The 26,559-nt window shown below is 48.2% G+C and overlaps 8 protein-coding genes across 8 annotated transcripts; 6 read left to right on the forward strand and 2 right to left on the reverse strand.

Moving 5' to 3' along the window:
- Positions 1-105: 105 nt before the first annotated feature.
- Positions 106-2,176, forward strand: BO97DRAFT_430433 (phosphotransferase family protein; the record flags this gene model as incomplete). Its single annotated transcript, XM_025697438.1, has 6 exons — positions 106-126; positions 417-499; positions 556-601; positions 643-1,034; positions 1,077-1,181; positions 1,273-2,176. The coding sequence occupies 6 exons, from the start codon at positions 106-108 to the stop codon at positions 2,174-2,176; spliced, it is 1,551 nt and encodes a 516-aa protein (XP_025556581.1).
- Positions 2,177-3,269: 1,093 nt separating this feature from the next.
- On the forward strand, positions 3,270-4,115 carry BO97DRAFT_333425 (uncharacterized protein; the record flags this gene model as incomplete). The annotated part of the gene is made up of 2 exons (XM_025691358.1): positions 3,270-3,642; positions 3,724-4,115. The coding sequence occupies 2 exons, from the start codon at positions 3,270-3,272 to the stop codon at positions 4,113-4,115; spliced, it is 765 nt and encodes a 254-aa protein (XP_025556582.1).
- Positions 4,116-5,327: 1,212 nt separating this feature from the next.
- Positions 5,328-6,115, reverse strand: BO97DRAFT_334128 (NPP1 family protein; the record flags this gene model as incomplete). Its single annotated transcript, XM_025691386.1, has 2 exons — positions 5,328-5,826; positions 5,895-6,115. 2 exons carry the CDS (start codon positions 6,113-6,115, stop codon positions 5,328-5,330), a joined length of 720 nt encoding a protein of 239 aa, XP_025556583.1.
- A 2,862-nt stretch (positions 6,116-8,977) lies between these two features.
- BO97DRAFT_419668 (uncharacterized protein) lies at positions 8,978-9,659 on the forward strand (the record flags this gene model as incomplete). The annotated part of the gene is made up of 5 exons (XM_025696580.1): positions 8,978-8,989; positions 9,073-9,148; positions 9,205-9,236; positions 9,297-9,440; positions 9,585-9,659. The coding sequence occupies 5 exons, from the start codon at positions 8,978-8,980 to the stop codon at positions 9,657-9,659; spliced, it is 339 nt and encodes a 112-aa protein (XP_025556584.1).
- Positions 9,660-10,124: 465 nt separating this feature from the next.
- BO97DRAFT_402028 (short-chain dehydrogenase) lies at positions 10,125-11,190 on the forward strand. The gene has a single exon (XM_025694394.1). The coding sequence runs from the start codon at positions 10,156-10,158 to the stop codon at positions 11,131-11,133; it is 978 nt and encodes a 325-aa protein (XP_025556585.1). The 5' UTR covers positions 10,125-10,155; the 3' UTR covers positions 11,134-11,190.
- A 454-nt stretch (positions 11,191-11,644) lies between these two features.
- Positions 11,645-12,608, forward strand: BO97DRAFT_409864 (uncharacterized protein; the record flags this gene model as incomplete). Its single annotated transcript, XM_025696113.1, has 4 exons — positions 11,645-11,707; positions 11,791-11,860; positions 11,929-11,935; positions 12,059-12,608. 4 exons carry the CDS (start codon positions 11,645-11,647, stop codon positions 12,606-12,608), a joined length of 690 nt encoding a protein of 229 aa, XP_025556586.1.
- Positions 12,609-14,566: 1,958 nt separating this feature from the next.
- Positions 14,567-15,229, reverse strand: BO97DRAFT_409866 (Hemopexin; the record flags this gene model as incomplete). Its single annotated transcript, XM_025696114.1, has 1 exon — positions 14,567-15,229. One exon carries the CDS (start codon positions 15,227-15,229, stop codon positions 14,567-14,569), a length of 663 nt encoding a protein of 220 aa, XP_025556587.1.
- Positions 15,230-19,100: 3,871 nt separating this feature from the next.
- Positions 19,101-20,052, forward strand: BO97DRAFT_430436 (MIP/aquaporin family protein; the record flags this gene model as incomplete). The annotated part of the gene is made up of 3 exons (XM_025697439.1): positions 19,101-19,412; positions 19,473-19,776; positions 19,844-20,052. The coding sequence occupies 3 exons, from the start codon at positions 19,101-19,103 to the stop codon at positions 20,050-20,052; spliced, it is 825 nt and encodes a 274-aa protein (XP_025556588.1).
- Between the last annotated feature and the right edge of the window lie 6,507 nt (positions 20,053-26,559).

A 26,559-nucleotide genomic window follows, 5' to 3' on the forward strand; every position in this document is an offset into this window, starting at 1 on the left:
CCTTCTAAAAATAACTATCCTAATGGCGGGATAATCATATCCCGCTTCGTGTCAATTTAGGGCTGGGTGGGCTCAAGCATCTATACACGAAAGCACCGAGGCGCTATGGTGCTCAGGACCTGGCACGTATGTATATGCCCGATAATGTTTCTGAGGCTCCGAAGAGTCGACTATCAGAGAAAAGAGTAATACTTCATTAAAACTACCTGCCTGTGCGAGGGTTTCACGGGAGCGGAAAGTGCATACCTATTACTAAGCAGATATGTCCTGCATAATTAATCACGCGACGCCGTCTCTTCCCAGCGCGTCATCAACTATACATGCAACACTTCGTATTCAGATTTCAGAATATGCCTTTGTATCTACATACATCTTCTAGAATTCGGCCCTCTTGTTTCTTCTTCACACAACTTAAGACATCTCCCAGACTTGGTTATCCCAATGGCTGCAACACACCGAATTCTTTTGATCTGTTCGAGTACACGTCCGGACGATGGATGTATGTTGATGGAATGGCATTCGGCGATAGATAACTGAGCCCATTGATAAATTCAGCTACAACAATTACCTGAGACATCGCGAGAGGAGACGAGTCTTCAACGTCACTGAACTCAAGCGCCTCGCAGCTCGTTCAACCACCAGCCAGAAGACAGCGTGGTTGGATTCGAGAAGCTCGCCGAGGGAGGCTTCAATCGAAGTTTTTTGGTCACCATGAGGGATGACTTCCGCTTCTTGGCCCGCATTCCGTACCTATTCGCTCAGCCCCGATCTCTGGTTGTTGCAAGCGAAGCAGCAACACTGGACTATCTTCGTCACCACGGTCTACCAGTTCCCAAGGTGTTTGGATATTCTCCTGATGCAGAAAACCCTGCCGGGACTGAATATATATTCATGGAATTAATGCAGGGGACAAACTTAGGCGACGTATGGTTCGATTTGTCCGAGCAGCAGAGAACAAAAGTTGTGGCGAACATAGTCGAGCTAGAGTCCCGCCTATTCGCTTTACGATTCCCAGCAAGTGGCAGTCTCTATTAGTTTTCCGACTTACCCCGGTCTCGGCAAGTATCTTTTCCAAGCCCTGCACTTGCCGATGGAAGTCGCTTGTGCATTGGCCCTGATATTTCTCTGCGGTTGTGGTACGGGAGAAGGATGAACCTCCCGGTGGGCCGGGGACCATCTGGGTCATAACTCTCCACCATCCGAAACCCACGAGCAAGGCATCTGTGGCTAACATCCTGCAGACAATGACTGTCTCGAAGTTTTCACATGTAGTGTCAGGAAGGAGATCGCGTACCTCCATAAATTCGGACGTCCTCTTCAACCTCTACAGCGTCTTCGCAGAAAGGTGTACAACTATCAAGCACAACCTCATCTCGACCACATTCGGAATCTCGAGGGTTATATTCATATTGCACCTCAGCTCATTCCGCATGGTAGCCCCCGCCTTCTTCGTCCTATTCTGCGGCATCCTGATCTGCAGCCTAACAATATACTCATCTCTAATAACCTAGAGATCACTGAGTTAATTGACTGGCAGCACAGCACTATCCTGCCACTTTTCTTACAGTGTGAGATTCCAGGGAGTCTCCAGAATGATGGAGATGAGGTATCAGAGTCACTGCAGAAGCCTAGTCTCCCAGTTGATTTCGATGACTTGCATGAGAGAGAACAATTTATGCAAGCGGAGATTTTTCGCAGGCGTCAGCTTCACTATCTGTATGTCAAGTTCACCGCAGAGAAGAACCCCAAGCATTATGACGCCATGGCTCTCGATTTTAGCACAATCCGGCAGCGCCTCTTTCATCACGCGAGCGATCCGTGGGAGGGTGACAACTTGACGTTGAAGGCCGATCTGGTCACGTTGTCGAGGGACTGGACGAACATTACCGGTTCTGATGCAACACAGTGCCCGCTCACGTACTCCGAAAAAGAGGCAAGCGAGTGCATGCGACTGGCACGCATGCAAGCTGAAGCAGATGACCAATTGCAAAGTTGCCAAGATCCCATTGGAGTCGGACCTGAGGGGTGGGTACCGGTCGCCCAGTATGAACAAGCGAAGGCAGCAGAGAGGAAGCTGAAGACGGACGCGCTTGAGGCAGCTGAAACGGATGGGGAAAGGACACAGTTGGATGAGAATTGGATCTTTGATGACTTCTGCGAGGACGAGTATATGTGATTATCTCGGCTCGGCTGGATGGAAAGATGAGCTTTGCTCTAATTAACAAGGTGGATACTAGTTCAAGGTGTGGTGTCTAGAACCATGGGTGAGATCATGATATCGATGTGCATGCGTTTGACCGATAAGGTGAAATATATCAGTGATCTTGTCAGTGTGGAATTGTTCTGTTTCCTAGCCACGTTCACTTCTCACCAAGAACTCTATCCAGTCCTTTGCTGTTGACTTCAAACCGTCGCAGAGCTTCTATCTTATTATAATATGGAATGCTCCTTCTCGGGTGGGTCAGAGCATATTGAACAAGACTGAAGGTTGCACAGGTCGAGAGGTGTTTGATGTGTTTGCAGTGCCCACGGGCGGGCTTAGTCAGCGTTCGTCACGGGTCAACCTTTGCCCTGATGAGGTCTTTTTATGCAGTGGAAACCCCTATGATCATTGTATGATGAATCTTGTGAGATCGAAATCATCCTGTTCCAGTCCAAACACTGGAGTCACAATCGGGCTGTTTTAGATTGTGAAAAATAAGCCTGTTCTGCCTACTAATGCGACACCTTGCCTCCGATAATGGTGAAACGCGTGCTACCGATGGTAGTCGAACCATCAACAAAATGATTCAAAGTACGAGTGGTGAATACAAGGCTTGGCGCTGAGAGCATACGATAGCATGAGATTAATATTAAACTCGAATCCTGTCGAATAGTAAGTGGCCCGCCTCAGCGCCGAGATCGGGTGCTTGGCTACTCAGATACGAGAAAGACGAGGAATCCAAAGGATTCAAGCGGGGGCGGCTAAGGAGTCAGCCAGGGGCCGATCTTAATCACATCAATTTCCCTATGGGGTTTCAAGCCAACACAGGAATGGTGGATGCTGCTGCACATTGGCCGCTCAGCCCCTTCCATCGACCTTGGCGCCCGGTGCCCGGTGCCCCTGCCTTGCCCGTAGCGGAGAGATGATTGTTAACGATACCCACCGAGAGAATAATTTTACTACTAATGATGGTAGCTCTCACCACCTCTCATCCATTTTCTGATACTTTTTCCCTTTCTCTTTTCTCCCTTCTCTCCCAGACCGAGGCCTCTCAAATTCATTCACCATGACGAACGCCACGGCAGGGATACAAGGCTTCGCCTCCCGCCGCAATAATACCTGTTTGGAGGATGAAGTCAGCTGCGGCCACACTTGGGGGACCCAGTATGCCTGTTGTCCCAGTGGCTCCTACTGCCCGGGCTCCAAAGTCAGCATCCCCAACAACGTTTGCTGTCCCAGTTGGACCGATTGCACTGCTCAAATCGATGATCCACCTGTCTGCGCCGACTCGAGTTGGGGACTGTATAACTACAGTGGGTATTTCTGTTGCGAGGGCGACACGCAGGGGTTTGGTGTCAAGGGAGAGACGTGGGTGGGATGCGCCGCGCAGGATTATCCCGGAAACGCGAAGTATTCCGCCTTGAATCTGATCGCTCAAGGTGAGTTCTTTTCGAACGAATGTGATATTATCTTGGGTCACGGTTTAGCGAAGTGAGTGCTGATGACAATCGGCTGAGTAGAAACTGGAACAACGACCGCGATCGCGACGACGACTGCGGCTACTACTGCGAGCGCGGGAACAGGGACTGTAGCGAGTGTGACGACCCCTCCGACTTCTTCATCCTTGACTGCGACAGCGAGCGCTGTACCAACATCGCATGGAACGAATTCTGGGGCGATTGCTGGCGGTGTCGTCGGAGGGGTGCTGGGTGTCGCTGCTATCGCGGCAGGGCTTTGGTTTTTCTTGCGACGCCGCAAGACGCAAACTCCGCAGCAGCCTGTGTCGCAAGCACAGCACTCTGAATATATGTATGCGGCTGAAGATTCGAATTTCAGTGAGCTTAACGCGGAACCCGACCGGATCGAGCTCGTGGGACACAAGAATCAACTGAGGCACGAGTTGCCTGGATAGAGTCTTAGTCGATGCATACGCGCGAGGGTAACAGGAATAAGGAGGAGAGAACGAACAGGGCTCTTCAGCAGAGCAATCCGTTGCCACAACTTATGTGAATTTGTGGTCATGTCCGGAAGAGCAGTGTTCACGACACATGCTAGATGTAGGGGCAACCTGGATGTCGATCAGCAGGAAGTCCTTGGAGGAGACAGTCTGCTGCTAACATCCTCGAGTCACCCAAAAAGCTGAGCTGTCTGTCGATGCCCTGTCATATTGGCGCAATCTTGACATCTAGCCCAGAGAGGCTCATTGGAGCAATGCTTGATGGTTTTGCGCTTTGACCACCATGAATTCCAGATGGACCTATATGGGCTTCTTTTATGAGGAGACGATCCGGACTCGAGTCCTTCCGATCCAGAGTATCCTAGGCTCAATGGCACAAGGTCTTTATGGAAGGCTATGGGCCATCTTTCCTATCCCGACCAAAACGCATGAGGACATCTCACAAGCCCAGCGACAGGGCCGCTTTCCCATCTCTGAAAACCTGGATGAAAGTGGTATTTATTTCGGAGTACCAGAAGATTGCTTCCCCAGTTGAAGCAGACCGGACGGTCTCAATTATATGACCATGTCAATGCTCACAAAAATATGCTCAAGGGATCGACTATCAATACAGCGATAAATAGCTTCATTAAAACAGTCTGTCGTGCATAAACGCGGTCGATGCGCAGCCTCTGATTGATGCTGCTGGCACCGGCGGATCGTTCATTGCGACTGGTTTTGTTCGGCTTATGGAATGGCGTTCCTTCGATTGTCTTGCTAATTCAGCATGAGCAATGGGGTCGGAAAATTAAAGCGGCACTAGGCAGTGAGTAGGACGGTCGCTGGCTTCCTATATGAGCATACCTACTACACTCTATCTCTGAACCTGAGTCTCGACAGTTCTAGGTTGAAGGCACATCACGCAAATCTTGATCAGGTCTTTGGACGGTGTTGACGAAGTATCCTTCCGGTGGGAGCTATTTAATTACTATCTTGAACAATGACAAGAGAACCAACAAACATCAGAATGGCCGATGGGTTTAAAATGTGCTTCTCTTCCAAGCTATTTCCCGCAACCTCGATCAAGGTTTCAACGTTCACCGATCCTCTCTATTGAACAAAGGCAACCCGAAACATCAATCACCCATACCACCCATCAGACAACCGTGCATCACACACATCTTTCCTCTACAGTGCCGCCTTGGCCAAGTTACCCATGAACGTCGCATCCTTGAAAGGCACCGTCGCCTTCCCAAACTCAGCGGCCTCGAGCCCTGCCCTCGCAGCCTCGGGCAACGAGTCCCAGGCCACAAGCGCCAAGTCTCGACCCAGCGTCTGCGTGAACTGCAACTCGTGGTTCGTGGGGAAGTTGGTGAAGTACTCGACCTTGGGCCGGTCGCCCTCGCGCGGAGGCGCATTGGTCTTCTTGTACTTTCCATGGCCCGAGGCGGCGCCGCCCAGGAGCGCCGGGTTGGCGTTGCTGGGGTTGTTCACCCAAATCACCACGTTCTCCCAATCGTGGCGGTGCGCACCAACCGACACCCCGCTGTTCGGCATGTCCTTCGGCATGTACCACGCGTACATGATGCCGTAGCGCCCGTTGTACCATCCTCCTCTTACGTACGTCTGTCCCTTGGATTGGTCGCGGCAGCCGCCTGTCGCGCTGCCTGTGTCTTGGAGGCCGCCACTGTTGGGTTTGTTAGTGGTTTGGAGATACGGATGGGAGGGCACCGGAGGAGAGAGAGGCGTTCTGACCTGGTGTCACCGTTGGCCGCGACGGCTGGGTAGGACTGGCAGCCGTGGGCGATATGGAGGAAGGGCTCGAACTTCTTGAAAGTGTTGCCGATGGCGTTGTTAGGGACGGTCTCGGGGAACGGGGCGATGCTGTCGTGGGGGACCACGGCGCGCTTAGAGAGGGGAGAGGCTTGCGCTGCGGCGAGCGTGGTCAAGATGGTGAAAATGGTCTTGGGGAGCATTTTGGAGAAGAAAGATGGTTATGATGAGGTTGCTTGCTCTGCTTTGTGGGATTGTGAACTTGAAAGGGAGGTCTGGAGAAGGGTTCCGAGCTGTCTTATATAGCTTTTTTCACAGCGCTCTCCTATATCATACATAAATACTAGCAACCGAAGGGGCGTGCTCAACACTGACCCTCACTATCCCAGCCAAGACCGTATACATCTCCAAAAGGGTGAAGTCAAATTGGTAGACGATGTTGACCTTCGGCTGGTTGAAGGATCGAACCATTCCCAAGGGGCACAGCCTGCAGGGTTCCTGAGGCCTACATTGCGCTGAGTGGAGGAGTTCCAGTCTTCAATCTATGAAAGTTCAACGTTCCTCGGGGGCTCAGTTTTGGTTCCATTAAAGTTAGGCATATTCTCGGTGACATTGGATCGGTTTCGAAAGCTCCACCCGCCAAGCCTTCCTTCGGGAATCGGTATAATATCGGGGCAATCCTTTGATCGACAGTCTCCTACTCAATGGTTTAGTTCCACAGAACCATCCAAGTCTTGGCTCCTTGAACCATGGGCTGATTGACCTCGTGGGTTCTGCAGAAACGTTGACGAATTGTCCACTGAACTTGGCAAAATATCCCACCTCTTTAGGCCCTTGAACTCTGTCAATTTGACCATCGATGCCTTTCCCTCGTCGACGAAGTCGAAGCCTGAGATTGTCTTCTCGTCAGCGGCGCGGTATGATTGCTATGGAAGTATGCGTCTTCTCAGCACGGAGCTCTAGATTCTTGTTTGCCTACTATTTCGACATCAAGATTAGCGAGAGTCAGAAATTACACCAAGCTGGACCCTCCCTCAGTCACGCCGGACCCATTCGGTGTTAATGATGAAGAAATGTGAACCTGTTACCCACCGAGCGGAACCACGGATTGACGTAATCGATAAGAGCATGCCGGTCTTCGGTGTCGCTCTCGGAGCAATTGAACTGGCTCCATCATCAATGAATCAATGAATCCGTTCGGCAAGCCTCGCGTTCTTTCCAGAGCGGCAGTACCCCGGACTATGGCAGAGAATAGTCGTTGATCACGACGCGGGAGTCGGGCCGCAGGGCAGGGATCGAGGCGGGCAGGATCCGGATGGCGTACTTTACATGTCCGGCCAATTTTGTAGGATTCAGCGGAAGAGGTAGGTGTTGGTCATGATAGGCTGGGCCTGGAGGAATTCATGGGAGATCAGGCTGATGCGTAGGGCGGCCTAGCCTGGCAGGGGTCGTCGCTCTGGAGATGGGTGGCCGCCGTGATAGATATTGCCTGTCGATTCTACCCGGTCGACGGATGTGGAGACTTAGGACCAGTCTTAACTGCGAGCCAGGTGCGAGGCCACATGACCCCTGTCTCAAGCCGATCATGCTCATCGGTTTAGCAAGCCGCGTTGCATGCGTCGAGTCTCGTCGGATGAAGTCATACTTGGACAAGTCTGTCTTTTGCGCTAGGTTATAGCCTCAGGAGTTGGTGAGTGGGAAGATGATTGACGGCCTGCAACAAACCCGGTACCATTCCTAGATTGCGCTTCCCCTCAATAGCGTCAAAGCTGCCTCAATCAATATCATCGCGCGGTCTTAACCCCTGACTGAGTCTCTGGTTATAAAGCTCATTCTTCCCCGATCTCTGCAGAAGCATGCCCAGCACTAATATTAACCAATTATCAACGATTTACCGCTGACTTAGCTGGACACTGATCTGACCAGATATCTCGACTCATCTAACTGAATGAAAAAGACCCAAATAGAGTTTTCTTGACAAGAAGTTCACAATGCCTTCATAATATTGGCAACAGTGGGTAATGAGACGAGCGCGACGGCGCTGCCCGCCATCATCGCTTATTTAATCAACCAGCCGGATAAAATCCCCTTACTGGCTGGAGAGTCACACTTGGCGTTCTACATCAGCAATTCGTGTAGCCTTCAGAACAAGTCAGACCTTGCCTGCTGTCTTGTGCTCAGGAAGAAGGGGGGGGGAGCGCAGTGGCTGAACCTGGGTCCCGAGAGAGTAAGCACTAACCCGAGCCCTAACTCCCGCTAGCCACTGTACTAAAATCTCACTTACTCACCCCGCCAGACCGCTGGTTCTCGCGAGGCGTACAGTCTCAACCGCGACCCACTCCTTTAACATGCGGCCTACCTGTTTATTCCTTCCCGAGCGATGGCTTTCTTATGCATCCATCGACTCAGGCTCCCCCCTTTACCTGAATTACTGTCGAACGGTACAGCTGTTGAGCACGGAGCCCCGATCTTGCCTCAGCCAGCAGCTGGCCTTGGCGGAGACAAGTCAGGTTCTTGTTAGCTTTTGACTTTGAAGTAATTGGAAAGAAACAACTTTGATGGGAAAAGCTGCGGGGTTTTCTGTTGTTCAGATACAATCATTGACGGCGCGAGTATGGCTAGCAAAATCAGGCAATGCTAGAACGCCAGCGGACTGTGACTCTACGCCGGTATGCTGTCAATGCACTGGTAGTTGAGACCTTCAATATTGCCACATATATCGAGAATATTGAGATATTACTATAAGGGCGGCGATGGCAACACCGGCTTTTCTTTTCAACTCCAATAGCAAGTGGCAGTAATCGTGACGTTTGAGAAATGAAATATCCAGGATAACCTTTCTGGTGGAGAGAATTTGCATCTTCAAACCTATTCATCTCACTGCGGTCATTATTTCTTTCATGTCAATCATATCCTTTTCCGAATCTGATCGACCATCTCTAATTCATTTGGAAAGATAGTGGAGTATAATCATTCAAATCTTCTTGACCCAGACACATAGGATGACTAGGGTCTTGTGAATAGCATCCCGTTGCTATTCCACCGAGAATGGCATCAAGAGCATCATGGCGCATTGTGTACTCGATCAGATTGGAATCCTCTTGTAAGCCCAATCAAAAGCTATGACGGTGGGCTCGGCCCGAGATTCGGCTTTTTGCAGGTCACCGTGCCAGAGTGTCTACCTGAGCGCTTGGAGGTGATCTCTTACGCCAACGAATCTGCGTTTCTCTATAATGGTTCGCATGAATCTTTCCCACCCAAGCGACTATCCTCTTTGCTGATTTTTAGGCAGATGAGATGGAGAAGCTGATTGATGCTGATGGGGTTAGTCTAAGGATACCCTTCAGCTCGCAATTTGAATGCCCCAATGACTGATTGGCGTAGAAGCTCGACCAAGCTCATAAGATGGTCGGGCCCTTTGATCAGGGACATCATTTACAGACGGACTTCGGGGCCAACAAGCTGGAATCTCGAGTTCTCGCCGAGATTATGGCCATTGGCAAGCCTCGAGCGGAGACGTTGATGAAGGTCTGGGCTAAATCTTTTCGTTCAGCGTCGTTCAGTCGCGCCCGTTCTGCGCTAACGTTGGAGGAGTATCTATCCATGCGAATCATTGATGCAGGAGAGCTGTAACAGACCTTTATCCCATGTCAAATCTAATGCTACTGCCAGGAGAGTGACTATAACATCTGGTTTGGCACTCTGACATGCGAAATTGTGCTGACCATCCCTGGCGAAGACTTCTAATTGTGAATGGACCTGGTGCGACCGTGTTACGCAGCTCTCGGACTTACCAATGACCTTTTTTTCTCTTGGAAAAACGAAAAAAAATGATGCAAATCGTGCTGGTGTGAACTCGGTATCCAATCAATCTATGTGATCATGCAACAGAGGAATGTTCATGGCAGATTTTCCGAGCCGGTAGCGATGGGGGTATGCACGGCTGAAATTTGCGCTACATTCAACACTATGGTTGCACGGTAGGAATGGTACGGTCTCAAAGCCTTTCTGGAAACATAATGGTCTATTTAGAAGCGCTGTCATATAGCTATGCTGGGAATCTTGTGTGGAGTGCTCATTGCCCGCGATAACGAGGTCTAGGAAGACCCCTGTAAGCTGACTAGCCCTAATTATGTTAGTCTCCAACCTAACAGCCTCTGGTATATAATGCGGGCCCCCGCTGCCTCTCAGAACACAAGCTTTTCTTGTCTTATTCCTTGCTGGAATCTAAAATCCTTTAAAAATGGGTGCTCAATTTTCACAATTCTTCCCTCCACGACCGACTTTCACGTTGGACGATGTCCCTTCTCTGTCAGGAAAGGTCATCATAATCACCGGTGCAGCTTCGGGAATCGGATTGGAACTAACACGTATGCTCTACCAAAAAGGAGCTACCATCTATCTCGCCGGTCGCTCCGAATCCCACGCCCAAAATGCCATTGAATCCATTCAAGCCACCGCTTTCCCCTCAAACACCATAACCGGCCATTTGCATTACCTCCCCTTGCACCTAGACGACCTGACAACCATCAAATCAACTGTCGAAGCATTTGCAGCGCTAGAAACCAAGCTTGACCTTCTCGTCAACAACGCCGGAGTCTCGCAACCTCCGCTCGGCAGCGTCTCCAAACAGGGCATTGAGCTCCAACTCGCAACAAACTGTCTGGGTCCATTCCTCCTGACCCAACTTCTCCTCCCCTTTCTCAATACTTCTGCTACTACGTCCCCGTCGGCTCCGCGTGTCATCTGGACAAGCAGCCAAGTAGCCGAGCTCTCCGCTCCACCTGAAGGAATCATAATGTCTGAACTGCAAAGTCCTCCACCGAATGCAGTCCGCAACTACGTGACCTCCAAGCTAGGCAACTGGTTTCTCAGCGTGGAGTTCGCTTACCGGTATGGAGGAAACGGAATTATCAGCGTGGCGCAGAACCCCGGCGCAGCGAGCACGAATCTCCTGCGCAATGCGCAATTGATGAAGATCCTCTCGTGGCCGCTGCTACATAGCCCAGCCCTGGCGGCGCATACGGTGCTCTTCGCGGCCTGTGCGGAGGAGCTGGATCGACCGGAAAACAATGGGGCGTATGTGATTCCGTGGGGAAGGATTCATCCGGGCGTGGCGACTGGCTTGGAAAAGCATTTGAAGCGCGCGGAGGATGGGGGCACGGGGCGGGCGAGGGAGTTCTGGGATTGGTGTGAGGAGCGCACGAGAGATTATATGTGATTGATTTTGGAGCAATGTACGTGTCTTTGACAGGATGGAAATAGGCGCAAAAGAGGCTTGACTTTTTCTCCTAATTGTTCTCGGAAAATCTGTAAAGTGTAGCGGGACAGGATTTGGAGAGCTTATCATCCTCTGTGTTTCATAATAATGATCGATAAAGACGTAGCCTGGATCGTTTCTTGGATCGTAGTTCCCTACCCTGTGATACTTTTAGAGATTTCTGCCACCGACCTTTATCGCTGAGTATCGTGTCAAGCATAAATCCCAGCAATAATTCCGAAGAGGGTGCGAATCTCCAACCGGATCCACACAAGATCGCCATCTGGCCCGTGAGTTCGGAAATGTGGATGTATCACACACGCTCAGACTCCATTTCGGCATCCCGATTGCCAGATAAATGGGCCCGTGATTCACGCAACTAATTTCGGGTCATATTTTCGGCATTGATTAAAGACTTATAATAACGCGATACGAGATCCGATCAAATATGATGGGTTGTCCAAGACTTACCATGGCCAGCATTCAGCCTACTTCGCACGAGCCTTGGTCTCTCACGGATCCAATAAGTCTGGAGGTTGGAGGCTTCAGAACGTTAATTTGTGACCCCTCCGGGAGCACGGGCTCTTAATTGAGGTTATCACCTCTGGCGTCTGCCAGACTGATCTGCATTTCGCCGGGTTGGAAACTGATCCTGGGATACACTATCCACGGGTGATGGGTCACGAAAGTAAGTTTCTTTCTCTCTCAGCCGTCATACATAATCAAATGATGCTTATTGATTATATACGGCTACAGGTACAGGGTAGGTTTACCAAGTTGGACCCAATGTCACCGCAGCTCGTGACGGTGACCCAGTGCTCATGTCCTTCTCCTCCTGTTAGTCCTGTGAATGCTATCGCCAGGGCCACCCCGCGCACTGTTACAGTTTTGACCCTATCAACTTCGAGGCGACCTCCGCCAACAGGGCTCTTTGGGAGGAGGGACCAGTATCCTCGCTGGCGCCGAACACCTTTGGCCATTTCTTTTGGCCATACAGCTTTTCGAGCCGAACGATCGTGCAGGAGGCAGCGGTAGTTGCGGTGATCGGGCTGGGAGGGGTGGGACTGAGCGCCGTGATGGGTGCACAGATTTCCTGTTGCAAGACAATAATCAGTATTGCGAGGAACAAAGCCCGGCTCAATCTGACGCTGGAGCTGGCAGCGACACACCTGGTTCAGATCGATCCCAGTGCCGATATCGGACCCGTGACACAAGCAGTTCGTGCATTGACCGGGGGTTCCGGCTCAGCTGCCATACCTGAACTGGTGGCTGAAGGTATATGCATGGCAGCCAACAAGGGTAGGATTGTTCAGCTGGGAACAGCACCCGAGGCAACAACGATCAGTTTCCAATCCATGAGTTCATGGTTGCAGGCAAGCAGTATATGGGGGTTTTTGAAGGAGATGACCACCGGTTCCTCGACAGCTTGTGCCTAGGATGATTGAGTGGGTTAGGACTGGACATCTACCTTTGAACAAGATCATTGGTTACTATCCAGCTGTGGGCTTTGAAGCAGCATTCAGGGATATGAAAAGTAGAATGACTACCAAGCCAGTTCTTCTTGGGTCTAATTTCTCTTTGTCTTCCTCGTTTTCTGTAACTCCGTGCGAAGCTCTTCCGCCAACAGTCTTTGTCTATTCCTCTTCAACCTGGATAGATTCCAAGGATTCCCTTTGCACATGCGGATATCTTCAATTGAGAACGTGATAAGATGGTCATTCTCACTATGCTATCTTTGTGTCGACAATCTCTATGGGAGGTTCTAAGGTAAAGAGGTTCTGTCTTATGCGTAGCGGCCATGGCTCTATTCCCCAAAGTAACGGAATCTTTCTCCTTGAAGACCTTAACCCACAGGGAAATCGCGTATAAATATGATGTTCCCCAAAAAGATCTTTGTATTGCAAATGTCTTCATCTCATATTGACCGGACGTGAGGCTTATCTACAAGCTGTATGTACTACTGACACATATCATCAGTCAGATACTTCGGTCATCATGACTCTGTCCGTTATGTCCAAGTTTGAGACTACATGGTATACCATCTTCGAGTCGAGCCTGGAACTACGCGCCCACAACGTCCGGCTCGATATTGTGTTGTTTCAGGACTATCACATCGGCCGGGACAGCTGGGTTGGGTTCGCGATGCGTCTGCTCCAGCATATCTGGCATTCCCAGAAGCCAGACCACCGCTGTCGGAGTGCCATGGCTGTTTATGATGGCCGCGTTCGATTCTTTCGCGAGTCGCTCTGGCTTCCTCACTTGGCGGTGCCGGTCATATTCGAACATACGGTGGAGTGGTATTCGAAGGAGTCGTATGATCCTGTTCTAGCGGATCTTGTGCTCCTTCTCCACCTAAGTAGTCAGGCTTCTCTCGATGATGAATATTCCTCTTAGAATTAGAGATGGGTCCACAAGCGGACGTGAGTGCGTTGGGCTAAGGTGAGTATGACTTTTTTCCCTGGCTGGTGCAGTAGGTCCCCATTATATAAAGACAATCAATGTAAATCAAAAAGATGCACAAAGATAAAGTAGTAAAAAAGGTAATAAGATAGTCACGGGTATGGCTCCTATGAAGGTGAGTCTGGTGTGTGCTAATACTACTGACTTTACCTTACACATACCATGTACTAAAGTTTAGCTTGGAGATTATGGGACAGATAAAAGAATTAGATAAGCTATCAAATGATTGCTTGGGACATTGGTGCTCTCATGAGTTTTTCAATCAGACTTTTTCAATTATGATGTTAAGTGTCTGGAATGACCGCGGATGACGAATTCCTAATTTGGGTAAGGTTAAACAGATTAGTACCAGGCTTGCTGGAGTTACTCAATAGGCGCCCTTGTGCTTATGGTGTTGTACCCTTCGACGGTTCTTGTGCGGACGGCCATTAGTCAGGCTGTGAGCTGCTCGGATCATTCCCTTCGCAAAGAACAGACACGCACCTGCTGAGATTTAAGGTAACTATCGTTTACTGTTAGTTTTCAAGGCTTAATCGGAGAGCCCTGGAGCAGCGGATTTGGAATGGGTAGCAGACAATAGTCCAAACGATGAATAGTCCTGCGCACACAATCCCAGTGATGTACCTCTCGTACCAATATATCAATCCTCAATTGGTTTTATTTAAGTGAATGATATGCTAGACACTTCAAAAATTACAGACACCGCGCACACATCTTAAAAGAGAGCTAGCAACAATCGATTTGGACTAGTCAGTATTCCATTCGAAATAGTGCAATTTGAGCCCAAAGATTTCATGACCTCGATTCATACATATTGCTGAACAACATTCTTCTGCGAAAGAGCCAGAGAGCCAGCGAAGTTTGATTCCGTCTGTCTTACGAGTCAATTAAGTACACACGTCTGACATTATAGAAGACATCCAAACCTCAGCCCTTAAATCCAGTCCAAAGACTTCCAATAATCCTTGATCGGCTTGGGCCCAAAGTTCGGCTCGTCAGGAGCGGAAGCAATCACTTTGAGCTTCACATACTGGTCTCCCCGGAAAAAGTAGGTCAAGCCATTCGTGTCTTCCGGCACAGGGAACGCCGCGTCGACAGAGTCGAACCCAGCTTTGGTCAATGCCGGCCATTCAGCGGTGAGCTTCGCGGGACCGTAAACGGTCTTATCCTGGTGGACATTGATGCGGACATAGCTGGTGCCCCGGAAGATGTACGCTTCTCCGGACTTGGCGGGAACGGGCATCACAGCGTCAATGGTGTCGTATCCGGCGGAGGCGAGGCTTTTGAACTTCTCGGTGATCACCCAGGGCCCGTCAACGACTTTGTCGTCGTTTAGCTCGGGCACAACTTTGATGTGCGCCACGCGGCTTCCATGGAAGACATAGATCTCGTCTGAACTTCCTTCGACCGGTAGAACGGCATCCACAGTGCCAAAGCCAATGGAGATAAGGGATGGCCAGCGCTCATCGATCTTATCTGGGCCCCAGGTGATAACATCGTCATTCTTGCCAGGAGTGAACTTGATGCGAGCATAGCGACGACCTCCGAAGAAGTAAGTCTGCTTGAACCTCGGGTGGTAGTATGCTGCGTCGACCATTGTGGCTAATTGAATTGAGAATTTGGCGCGAGGTAGATCTTTGGGAGGTAAGAAGTTTGTGATGACTATGGAGAAGATGAGTCGATGATTGTGCTCCTCCCTAGCATGCTTTGTGTGGTTTTTATATCCAAGGGAAGATATGATCTCATTGATTTATAGCTTAAGATTCATTTACGTTACAGTAGCCTCCTACTTTTTCGAATGTTTGTGTCCCACAGACAAAGAATGTATTTGGCAATGACGGATCTCCGCAAGCGTCATCGCTAGTTGTGCATGCGTAATCAACTTATGGTCGTTGAGATGTGACTTGACACCATTGGTTCTATGTTTGGATCTGTTCAGATGCCACCTCGTTGTAAGAATAAAGCCAGATTTAGTACTGAGCTTGATCAATGACAACCACATCCAAATTATGATTTTATTTAGACTAATCTACTAATCTAGATTCCCAAATACACTTGCCGGAACTAACTATCTGTTCCCATCAGTCCACCGATTGATTATTGAAAAAGGCAACGATTCTTGTGGGACGTGGCACCACTACGCAAGGTACTACCTCATTGCGCCGGTTTAAGAGAAAAATACTTTCTGGGAGAGATGCTGCTCATACATACTCTCATACCGAGTAATCAACCTACTTGAATCTTCTTTCCTTAGCTCCAAAACTCGGTTTGGGAAACCTAGATCGGTACTCAATATTTTAAAGTTGCGATTCTTGGCCGGCTATTCCCGCTTTTAAAGATATCTTCTGGTCAATTTGCTACTGTGGAGCATGACAGACGGGATCGTCCTACTATTCTTTCCGCGACCGGAATGAAAAAACGTCAAAGTCTAGCATTCCACATCGACGGAAATGTCAATGAAGACTTTGGCTGGGTATTGGGTATGCGTAACCATGGACAGCGGGCACGTCCTACATGACGGCTTTTCGAGATTTTCTGCTACCTTGAGAAGAGAAATTCTAGGGACAATATTGGTGTCGGGTCGATAGTCTAGCATCTCACCACATTCTAAGGTGGCATTATGGCTTGAAGGTTCATAAAGACACCGAGAGCATTGAATACCGATGGTAAGTACCACACATGTCTTGTGTACTAGAATGGGCACTCAGCTAACCTCTCGGAGACAGCCGCCTACAGAAGGGCTGGGGTTTATTGCCACAAATTAGGCACGAAATATGTCGATCTGCATTCCATAGTTTGCCAAGCTGCCATACCCACACACTGTGTATTGATTTGATCGAACATCTTCAACTTCAGTCGAAGTAGGTATAGATCATTATTATCATATATTCGATGCCATGGCTAATTCCAAGTGGGACATACCGTTTTCACAGTGGCGGATATGGGGCAACTATTTGATCGTGGATGAATTGGTGATCAGGCAAGGTCACATTTCTGTGCCAGCCACATCTCATCACATGGCTTGACATAGTCACCGTGCAAGAACAGTCTGCATGCTGCTGAGCCCTTACTGCTGAAGCTGGCCGCCCCGGAAATCACTTCACTCGCTATCCTGCTCCGTCCTTGCGTTGCGGTCTGTCTCTAATTTGCTACTCTAATCGAGCCTGATTTCGGACTGGAGCGGAGATTTGATCCCAGTAAAAGTGCCATGCAGTAAACGGCCTTCAATGGTCGGTGATTCTATTTCTTCACCTTGGCTCATTTGGCAAGCTTAGACATGGCAATCGAGCGAGTTGGGCGAGTTTTGGGAGGTCACCTGACAGCTTAACCGAGCTTTAAGTTCTAGTTAATCAGAGCTCAGATCAGCTTAAAACTTAATAAAGATATAGGTTATCTAACAAGTACTATTAAAGAATTAGATATAGAGTAGTGGCTAACGGCCAGGTCAGGTCAGGTTAATCAAAACTTTTATACCTAACCGCAGGTTAATGGTCAGGTTAAGCCACTCTAATTAATTATTCATAGTTAAATTATTTTGAAAAGATTAGCTTAGATATAATTTAATAAAGTTAAGTAGAAATCAAATTCAAATTAGATAGAAATTAAACAAAAATTGAATAAAAATATTTTGTTTTTCTATTATCTTTGTAGATTAACTTTGTCAATATCTACTATAACGGAGTAGACGGCTGGGGGTCAGGTAAGAAAGGCAACTAGCCATCAATTGCAAGACTAATCCTTGGGGATCCCTTCTTCCGCAAGCTGTAGCAGACTGACTATATATATTATCAAGGGAGGGGGAGTTAGCTACGAATGACGTGAATAGACGGATTGAAAGCCCGTCGAATCAGTGGAGGCCGGAGGTACTGGGTGCAGCTACGCCGGGTATTGTACAACAAACTTAACAATAATAAAGATTGATTTACAAACTAATCTATAATTAATCAAATTAAGAATAAATATTTCTTATATCTAATAAGAGTGGCTTAACCTGACCGTTATACCTTAACCTCAATTTGACCTTAACCTGGCGGTCAGGTTAAGGTATAAAAACCAGATTAACCGCGGTTAACCGTTATGACCTGGCCGTTAGCCACTCTATAATTAATTATGGTTAATTATTATAATTATGATTTTAATCGGATTTAAATATCTTAATCTAATAGTTAGATAAAGTTAGATTAAGATTAAGGTATAATAGTCAGGTTAAGCTACTCTAATTACTGCTACTTTACTAGGTTATATTCTAGCCTGGTTATGTAAAATAAAATATTGAACAAGGTGCTAACCAAGTTAATCAGTGCTGAGTAGGTATTATATATGCGGAGGGTTCGAAGTGGCAACCGGCAGAAGATCTTTGGTCTCCTTGACATCAACATGCTAATGGGACATCAACCAATATTCGTATCCTAAGACTGCAGAAGGATTCTTCCATCTCGATCCATGGTTTGGAATTTGTAGACTCACCCGCCAATCATATCTCCCTGGACACGATCGCCGACGGCGAAGTTTATAATCTGGCTATCCGTGGAGGGAATGCGGTGGTTTAATGGGATTGATATGTGGGGGGACAATGTTTGGGTCTATGATGTAAACTTGACCTTCGCGATCTGGCCTGTATTTCTTCTATACTGACTTGGTTCACAGCTGGAAGTAACGAACAAGGATGAATGTGTAACCATCAAGGTCGGCCAGTTATCTTGCTCTTCACCGTTGCATACTCATCGACCTGGATGACAGAACCCGAAAAAAATACTAAAAAAAAGGTATTAGCAGATACCTAATCTTTATAATTTTATTCTTAATAAGATAATTAAGGTTTTCTAGTAGGCTGGTATAGCCATTAAAATATCTAAAAGTAGAATATCTTAGCTAAAAACTAGTGAAAAATTATTTTAGTATTCCATATCACTGCAGTATATAGACGGTAATGTAATTAAATTTGTTAATATATATAATAATCTATGAGGTATAAATACTAGAAAAACACAATTTTAAAAATATAGATATATTGATTTTTGGCTTCAAAAATATTTAAGAACCAAAATGCTTGGCAATGCGCGCCACTCACTTACACACGCCACTCGCTTACCGACTACGTTAGAGGTCATTTGTCAACCAAACTCCCACCTAACTCCCACCAAATAAATCCCAAGCCACATGACGCTTTGTATTGGCAGTGAATTGCGCAACGACTTGAACGCATTCTAGAAAAAGCTGTTTCGCTTGTTATTCCCAAATCCTAGTATATGGTCATCGTGACGATCGACATAACATCCGACAATAATAATTTAGCCATGGGAGCCACTATATCGTTATCCTTCTGGAACCACCAGTGATGAGAGAAAGGAAGTTGTAAGAAACGCCCAATTATTCCTACATGAATAGCTAGTTTGAATCCAACGTCTACAACAATCCCAACCTCCTCACTTTTCACTAACTCCTATTTGTAACGTTGCCTATTCGCTATGCAGGACACAAATCACTTCCCAGATGTCGAACAGCAACCCCCACCGGGCAACAATGAGCAGAGTCAGAGCCAGATCCACAGACGCAGAAAGGCCTTGAAAAACCACTTGCTCGCCGCGTCCAGCGAGTTCGTGGGAACTGTTCTGTTCCTGTGGTTTGCGTTTGCCGGCACGCAAGTGGCTGCGATGAACAGCGACAATGATACCTTAAGCCCTCAAAGCCTCCTCTATATATCGCTGAGCTTCGGTATGTCACTCCTTGTGGTCGCCTGGGCTTTCTATCGAATTTCTGGCGGGCTCTTCAACCCCGCGGTAAGCCAAGTTCTCCCTTCCATTTTGGCATAGATAAGACTAAGGAACCTATGGATGCAGGTGACAGTGGGTCTGACTCTGTCCGGCGCGATGCCATGGCTGCGGGGCGTTTTCCTGCTTCCTGCGCAGATCCTAGGGGGCATCGTGGCCGCTGCACTGGTGTCATGCATGTTCCCCGGCCCTATCTCCGTTTTCCAGACGCGGTTAAATGCCAGCACCTCAATCACCCGCGGACTCTTCATCGAGATGTTCCTGACGACCCTGCTTGTTTTTACCATCTTGATGCTTGCCGCAGAGAAGCATAATGCCACTTTTATGGCCCCAGTGGGAATTGGATTAGCCTTGTTCGTCGCCGAGCTGGCCGGTAAGCACTTATTCTCTCACGAGTGCCAAAAAAGCTGAAAGATATGTGATAATGAAATTTCCTGTAGGAGTCTACTTTACCGGCGGCTCTTTGAATCCGGCAAGATCGTTTGGACCTGATGTGGCAGCCGCCAGCTTTCCAGGCTACCACTATATCTACTGGATCGGGCCTCTCATGGGTGCACTCCTGGCGGCGGGCTATTATCGCTTTGTAAAAGCTTTTAATTATCCAGAGGCAAATCCTGGTCAGGATGCAACAGATCCAAAAGACGAGTAGGAAGAGCCAGCTGTACTCTCTAGCTCTACCACCAGCACAAGCTGTTCTAATCTATGGAAATGTTCTGATCTCAAAATTGAATCAAGAAGAATTGATCTTGTCAAGGAAACAAGGATACTACCACTCGTGTTTATGATTCTAATCCACAAAGGTTGTTGATACACGCCTTGGTATCAGTTCTGGGAGTTTGTACTAGCTATCTAATTGGCCATAAGACTAGAGAAATCCTTAAGTATTGATTAAACTTTATCATAGATAGCAATTAGCTTGTTACAGTGGTCTCATGACGATGAGAAGGACATAGGCTGACGCCTAACACAGTGCGATTCCTGTCATACCCGAAAGGTAATTGCTTATTTGAGTTCTCCGAGTCGAAATCAATTTACCTTGATTAAAATGATGAATAATCATGTTGACTTAATATCTAGGTGCGGTGCAATAGAGGGTTACCATGTAACAATTGCCTAGATCAAGGTCTCCTTTGTACAAAACAGGGAAACAGACGGCGTCTCCCGAAGAGAATCCTAAGCACCAAACTGCGACGACAACTACGACCACGAGCAGCATTCTGCAACTCGCACCTGCCCGCGTCGTGCCGGATTCCTTGAATGAGCCTGTTATGCCCACCCAAAGACCTGAAATCGACCGGAACGTGGAGGTCCCACGGAGGGGGATTGAAGCAGGTACTCCGACTCCGTCTACAGCACGGGGGTCTCTCCTAGCTCGTGGCCAACAACACCCAGTGAGGTGTGACCTAGCAGCATGGATCCCACTGAATAGGCCCAGCAGGACTAGCTTCATGTTTCTGGGGAATGTGGGTCGATTCGATCACGGCTTAGTCTGCAAAGCTCAGGAAGTTTTGCGCTCCGCTATGGCCAAGGCAAATCATGCCCAGCAAGGGGTGCGGACGTCTCTCTAAGATGAAACGGGCGTGCGGTTGGAGTCGGTGTCGCTGGAGTTTCTGACATGGATGTTGCAAGGAAAGAGGTGCATCTTCTACCACCTTGAACCGCTTAAAAGTGAAGATTAACTCGGGTTACTCTGACAAACCAGATATCGGTAGTGCCAAATTTGGACTCTATGTCTCGGACTACTTCAAACATGTATCCAAGTCAACCTTGAAGCATATATGTATGAGGCTCTTGTCCAGCAATGTCTCCCCCGATGAGAGGGATATATTCTCCGTCTGCGTCAACGCTGCCGCTCATAAATTTCTCAGAGCTGTTCTCGTTACGGAGGAGCACGATGAAGATCTCTCGGCCCATCTCCGGCTCAGGTGTTCAGAGTACAAAAAGGCCGCGGAGGCCACACCCGATTGAATCCGGCCCATGACCACTCCCAATCTTTCGCTTCTCCAGGCAGTTCTCTGTGACGTGAGCTTTTGATTTATTTGCCTCGGTTCTTTCGGTGCTCAATTCCGATCAAGTCGTATAGGTTTTCCTTCATCAAGGATCGGGGAACACCCATTATTGCTACGAGTTAACCCGAACTGCCTGTCGATTAGCCACTGGTTCAGGGCTCAATTTGGCTAGTCCTTGTGGGTCAAGGAATACTAGGGCAGAAGAAGAGATCTGCTGCATCGTGTGCTGCTACATGCTGGACAAGAATTACGCGGGAAAATTTGAGCCCGCTCGATGGTCTTTCGATCCTGAACCTGGTTTGATTGACCAATATATACAAGGGACAACGGCCGAGTCTCTTACCATCTATATCTTCATGGCACAGGTCCAGGATGAAACACTGTCGTTGCTGAAAAGTCTTCTATCCACCCCTTCTCCACAATCCAGACTAAATTTACTACATAATTGTATCGAACTGCTGTTGCAAAGAGTGGAAGAGGTGCGGCAGCGAATTGAACAAGTAGGTGATTGCCTCTCAAATCCTTCTTACGAGTTACCAAGTCTTGTTCGATCCACAACCCAAGACTGACATTCGCAGATAACAACATTCACTGCGGATTGTTGGAAAGGGCTTGATGCGACCGACGAAATTGCTGCGCTTCGCTTCGCGCATAACTCGCTTCGGACTACGATCCTTTACCTCTCTGAGCAGTTGCAAGGGCAGGCCCTCGGCTCGGGGGCGGGGGGGGAGAGGGCGCTTCTTCAGTCTGCTCGTCAAGAGCTGTCCTCACTACTATCCATATGCCTGATCAATGAAAGGCACCGAGCCGTTGGCTTCTTGCACTGGTTCGTACCATGCTCACGCAATCTCCATCCTCAATCCCAAACTATAATCGGTGAGACTGATCTGACGGCTTTAAATCAACAGGACCCTAATGTAATTATCCATTGCCTGCGTGTTTTGTCCTGTTTTGCAATGCTGTGACTACCTCTCACCGCGGCGATCTGAACCTTCTGAACCTTCTCAAGACTGGCGACGGTCCTGATGCCGAGTGTCTCGATTAGCAATCCGGTCACGGTCATCCAGGGACTCCCGGAAGAATTCGTTACCCTCTCGTAGTCACTATTCTCTGACACGAGGATGGGTGGCGCCGGGGTGACAGGCGAAGTCGGGGACAGCTCTTCACTCCCCCCAGGCGCAACCTTCTCCAAATCCTACTCAGCTCAGCCATTACCTAGGGACGAACCTATTTCTACCGCCCTTGCTGCCGGGGCTTCCACTTGGACCGATAATATTAATACACCCTTTACATCTGATCAACCTGGATTGATAACATCAAACGAAGGAGAGGATCATGCTACACTGCTGGACTTGTCACTCCCTATTCCCTTGGACTTTGATTTTTCAGTTGGTGTTCCTGATCTGGTGGCTGTTTCGTCTTCTGAATAATGTAAGACCATCTCGCCAGCCCTGAATCGGCTACGAACGCCACGACTATTTGTCCTCTATCACGATATCTTTTTGCTGGTATTATAGTTAGAATCATAGCGAGTGAATGGGATCAGGTGAGTCCTATCTAGATTATGCTAGGCTCTTCTCGAGCACATACGACCACAGGGTGTGGAAAACAGGGCTTCCCGTCCGCTCAGCCGTACTTAAGCCACACGCCGGGAGGTTAGTAGTTGGGTGGGTGACCACCAGCGAATCCCTTCTGTTGTATGTTTTTTTTTCTGTCTCTCAGAGAGAAGGTGCAGACATTTATACTATGCGTTGCGCATGCCGTGGCAGATATTGCTTACGAGCACCTGCCCTGCCGGTTGAACTGTCCGGGTTGAACATCATGCTATCGGGGCAATGGGAAGTCTCGTCCTGAACCACTTGATCCCGTCAAAGGCGTAGTAGCTGCCTTTGCAGTGTTGCTCATGGCTTTGCTGGCACTTGCCGTCGACTGAATGCACAGTGAGAGACAGAGTACGCACTGACCGTGATTCAACGGCACAATGCCGGGGCAGTCGCTGCTGCCGACCGACTTTTGGTATTAAAGGTCTCGGCATGGTAAAAGGCTCTCGTCAGACTACATCACTTGGGGCTCATATAAATCTGTAGAGAGCTAGCTTTTCGATTGTTTTGATCACATTTTTCACAATCGACCCTTCAAAAAGAACTAGAGGGGGGATTTGTTGGGTCAGAAAGGGACGAACGGCATAGAAGGACTGGTCAAGCCTAGACTTGGACCTACAACCAAGCTATAGCTGTTCCAATAGAGATATCTCTTGAACAAAGCAGGCAATAGGATTCACTCTTGTTCCCAAAGGGAATTCAATTCTTGAAGCTTCTTTGTTCCCTTCTCCGAATCACCAAAGCCTGAGATAAAGGATAACACAGAGAGGGATGAGAATTGCTTAGTGATAGGAAAGATAGTAAAGTCAAACTGTGGGTTACTGTGACAAAGGGTTTTATTTTTACTCTGGTGCAAGCTTCGCCAAGGAAAAAGAAATCAACATCTTGTACTCCAGAAGCCGATAATTACTATAGTTTTCTCGACTGGAATCCATTATACTCGGTCTTCTTCACCCTGTCTGCATCTTATTTTCAATCAGTCCTAAGCCAATTGGTCTTTGTCCTCGGTTTTCTTTATCTTCTCATCTTTGCTCTTTAAAATCAGTTAGCTATTAAGATTCTTTATTGTCAATTGCAGTATTATCATTCATTATTTATTCTCAATCTGAAGGGTAACTGTTCATACAAAGACTTTCTCACAAGGGTTTCCTAAGAATACCCCCGGTATGGCTCGACATCCTTTTTCGCATTACCTTAAGAAGATCATGACAATCCCCGGTGAGGTTTCTCATCGTTCACTATATAAAGACATTGACCCCTCTTACAATCCTTACCATTGTCTAATCCCAGCTGCCTCAATATCAGCCATTCTGCACGACACCTCGCACGAACTTCTTTTGTCTCGAACACGGATCCCTTGTCTCAGGATACCACTATGACTCCAGCAGGGGAGCGGTAGCTTATGGAGATGCCCGTGCGCGTGGCAGTACTGATAGATCTAGCAATCGACTTAAAGTTGAGTATTGCGCACTCCTCTGGGTGGCACGGTCTAGTCGCCGTCATCTGGAGTCTTCTGGTGGGATGCGTGGTGCCTTTCTACATGTTTCCCGGGGATAGGTATTACAGCCATCCGCGGCGTTGGTTGATCGTTGAGAACCCGCCGTGTGGATACGCCCCGGAGGATCTCGTGAAGGAAACCACCCGGAACGATGGCCTCCCCTGGTTGATATTTGTGTCACTGGAAGCGCTCGAATTGCTTCAGATTATGGTACAACACTGGATTTGGTATCATGCATCATCCGTAACATCGTGATTAACAAAACAGTGTCCCCTTTGCTCTACACTGAGTACCGTTATGGCTCTCGTGAGTACCGGAGACGCCGTGCTATAGATGAAATGAACAGAATCTACAGTATGAGGCCACGCAATGGGGTTTGAGGGAGTACCGTTTTCCAGATTGGGCAGAACTGGAGGATACTTAGTTGGAAGGGTGATCGATAACCACATAGCACATAGGAGGATAAGCTAAGCAAGACGGGCCTGGCTTACTAGCTAAGGCTTTACCCCACTCTTCATATGCTTTCCACCCGAAACATATTCAGCAGCTCAGGATTCGGATTCGATAGCTCGGTTGTTCCGAGAACTACTGTGTTGATCGAGAAGTCTTTCAACAAGGCAATGATGAACACAACAATATAGAAACAAAATGATACAATAAAATGAAACGACACCGTGCTTCGTAAAGGCTATCTTGCGTCTGGAAGAGAACCGATCATGTTAATCTCTGGTGCCAGCAGCTACTTCGGATACCTAGTGCCTCAATGCTGCTTTGGAAAGCCCTTTGCAGCAGTTATAGTTTCTTTGCTGCTGCTGCAGGGAGGTAGGTATGAGGCTTAAGCTTTGCGACTGATGCTGCGCAGTCTCAGCAGATAATCACCCAGTTTCATGATTCGAAAGTATGGAAATAATATCACAGTAAAAGAGTCAAAGAGAAGATTAAATTAGTGATGCGACTTTGTGGGAATTTGTGTGGACATGACCGCACCGATAACAACAATGAAGGCCTCATCCAAAGTGAAGGTCTCGCCCACAACGCAAATGTCATTCCTCACATACTCAAGTAGACTTGAGCTCCTTTTCTCCGTTGTGCCGAGCCAACAGCTGTAAAGTCATCTGAGTTTTCCAAGGCATGACTTGTCATTAATTGCGAGCCTAAGCTTCTCGCCTCTTCACTGAACCCCGACCTAGACTCAGCTTCTTTATTTCCGGGGATGACTGTTATCTGACGCCATTTATCAACATTCTGCCCGAAGACTCTGAGTGAACCGTCATCGCCTCGGGTGTACGTAAAGTAATCGGCTCGGGAGGACACGAATCTAGGTAGACAGACACATGTTAGTCTTCCATCTGATCTATGCTATATTGGTCTCAGTTCAGCACAGGACAAAATCGTTAATCATACAAATAGGGCACCATAATTCGAAGAATTGCCAACCCGCCCGCAAAGAACGTCATTAAGAACAGCAAAAAGTACCAAGGATTTGACAAGTGGTGTTCGTCGAAGATGGACATCTTGACTTGAATCTTGTGTCAAAAAGAAGTTTGGAGGTTGACAACTGAGTGAATGTGTAGAGAGAGTCTAACTCTTTGAGATCGAGTGCAGAGTAGTCCCGCATCACTATGGTTCATGATGACGGGCGTGGACGGAAAATAATTCCACGCTGAGATCTGCTCTTTCTTCTGCGACCACGAAATGTTCAGCCCGCGCCATTCCATGAGCACACGGCAAGATTCACTATATAGAAGGCAGTGAAAGCCCAGTTGATCCCTTTGTAGACCAACATCCTCCTTCTCCAACTGTCTCCCCCTTAGAAGCAAACTTCAGCTCAACATGGACTTCGTTGCCAAATTCCCTCCCCTGCCATGTCTCGCCTACGAGACCGCCTGGCGCTGGTCCGCCGTCATAGTTACCCTGACCCTGTGGCTTACCGCACTCATAATCACTTTCTTCTATCTCCGCCACCAGTATGTACAAAGCGATAAGGGAGAGGTTGGATTGAAGTGGAGGTGAAACTGGTGTGGATTGTATAGCTGGGTTTCTACTTC

This window comes from Aspergillus homomorphus, assembly GCF_003184865.1.
Source record: "Aspergillus homomorphus CBS 101889 unplaced genomic scaffold BO97scaffold_1, whole genome shotgun sequence".
NCBI classification, from domain to species: domain Eukaryota; kingdom Fungi; phylum Ascomycota; class Eurotiomycetes; order Eurotiales; family Aspergillaceae; genus Aspergillus; species Aspergillus homomorphus.

Bases quoted from the DNA above. Each gene is read 5' to 3' on its own strand.
- BO97DRAFT_402028 (XM_025694394.1), top strand. From the start codon at position 10,156: ATGGGTGCTCAATTTTCACAATTCTTCCCTCCACGACCGACTTTCACG.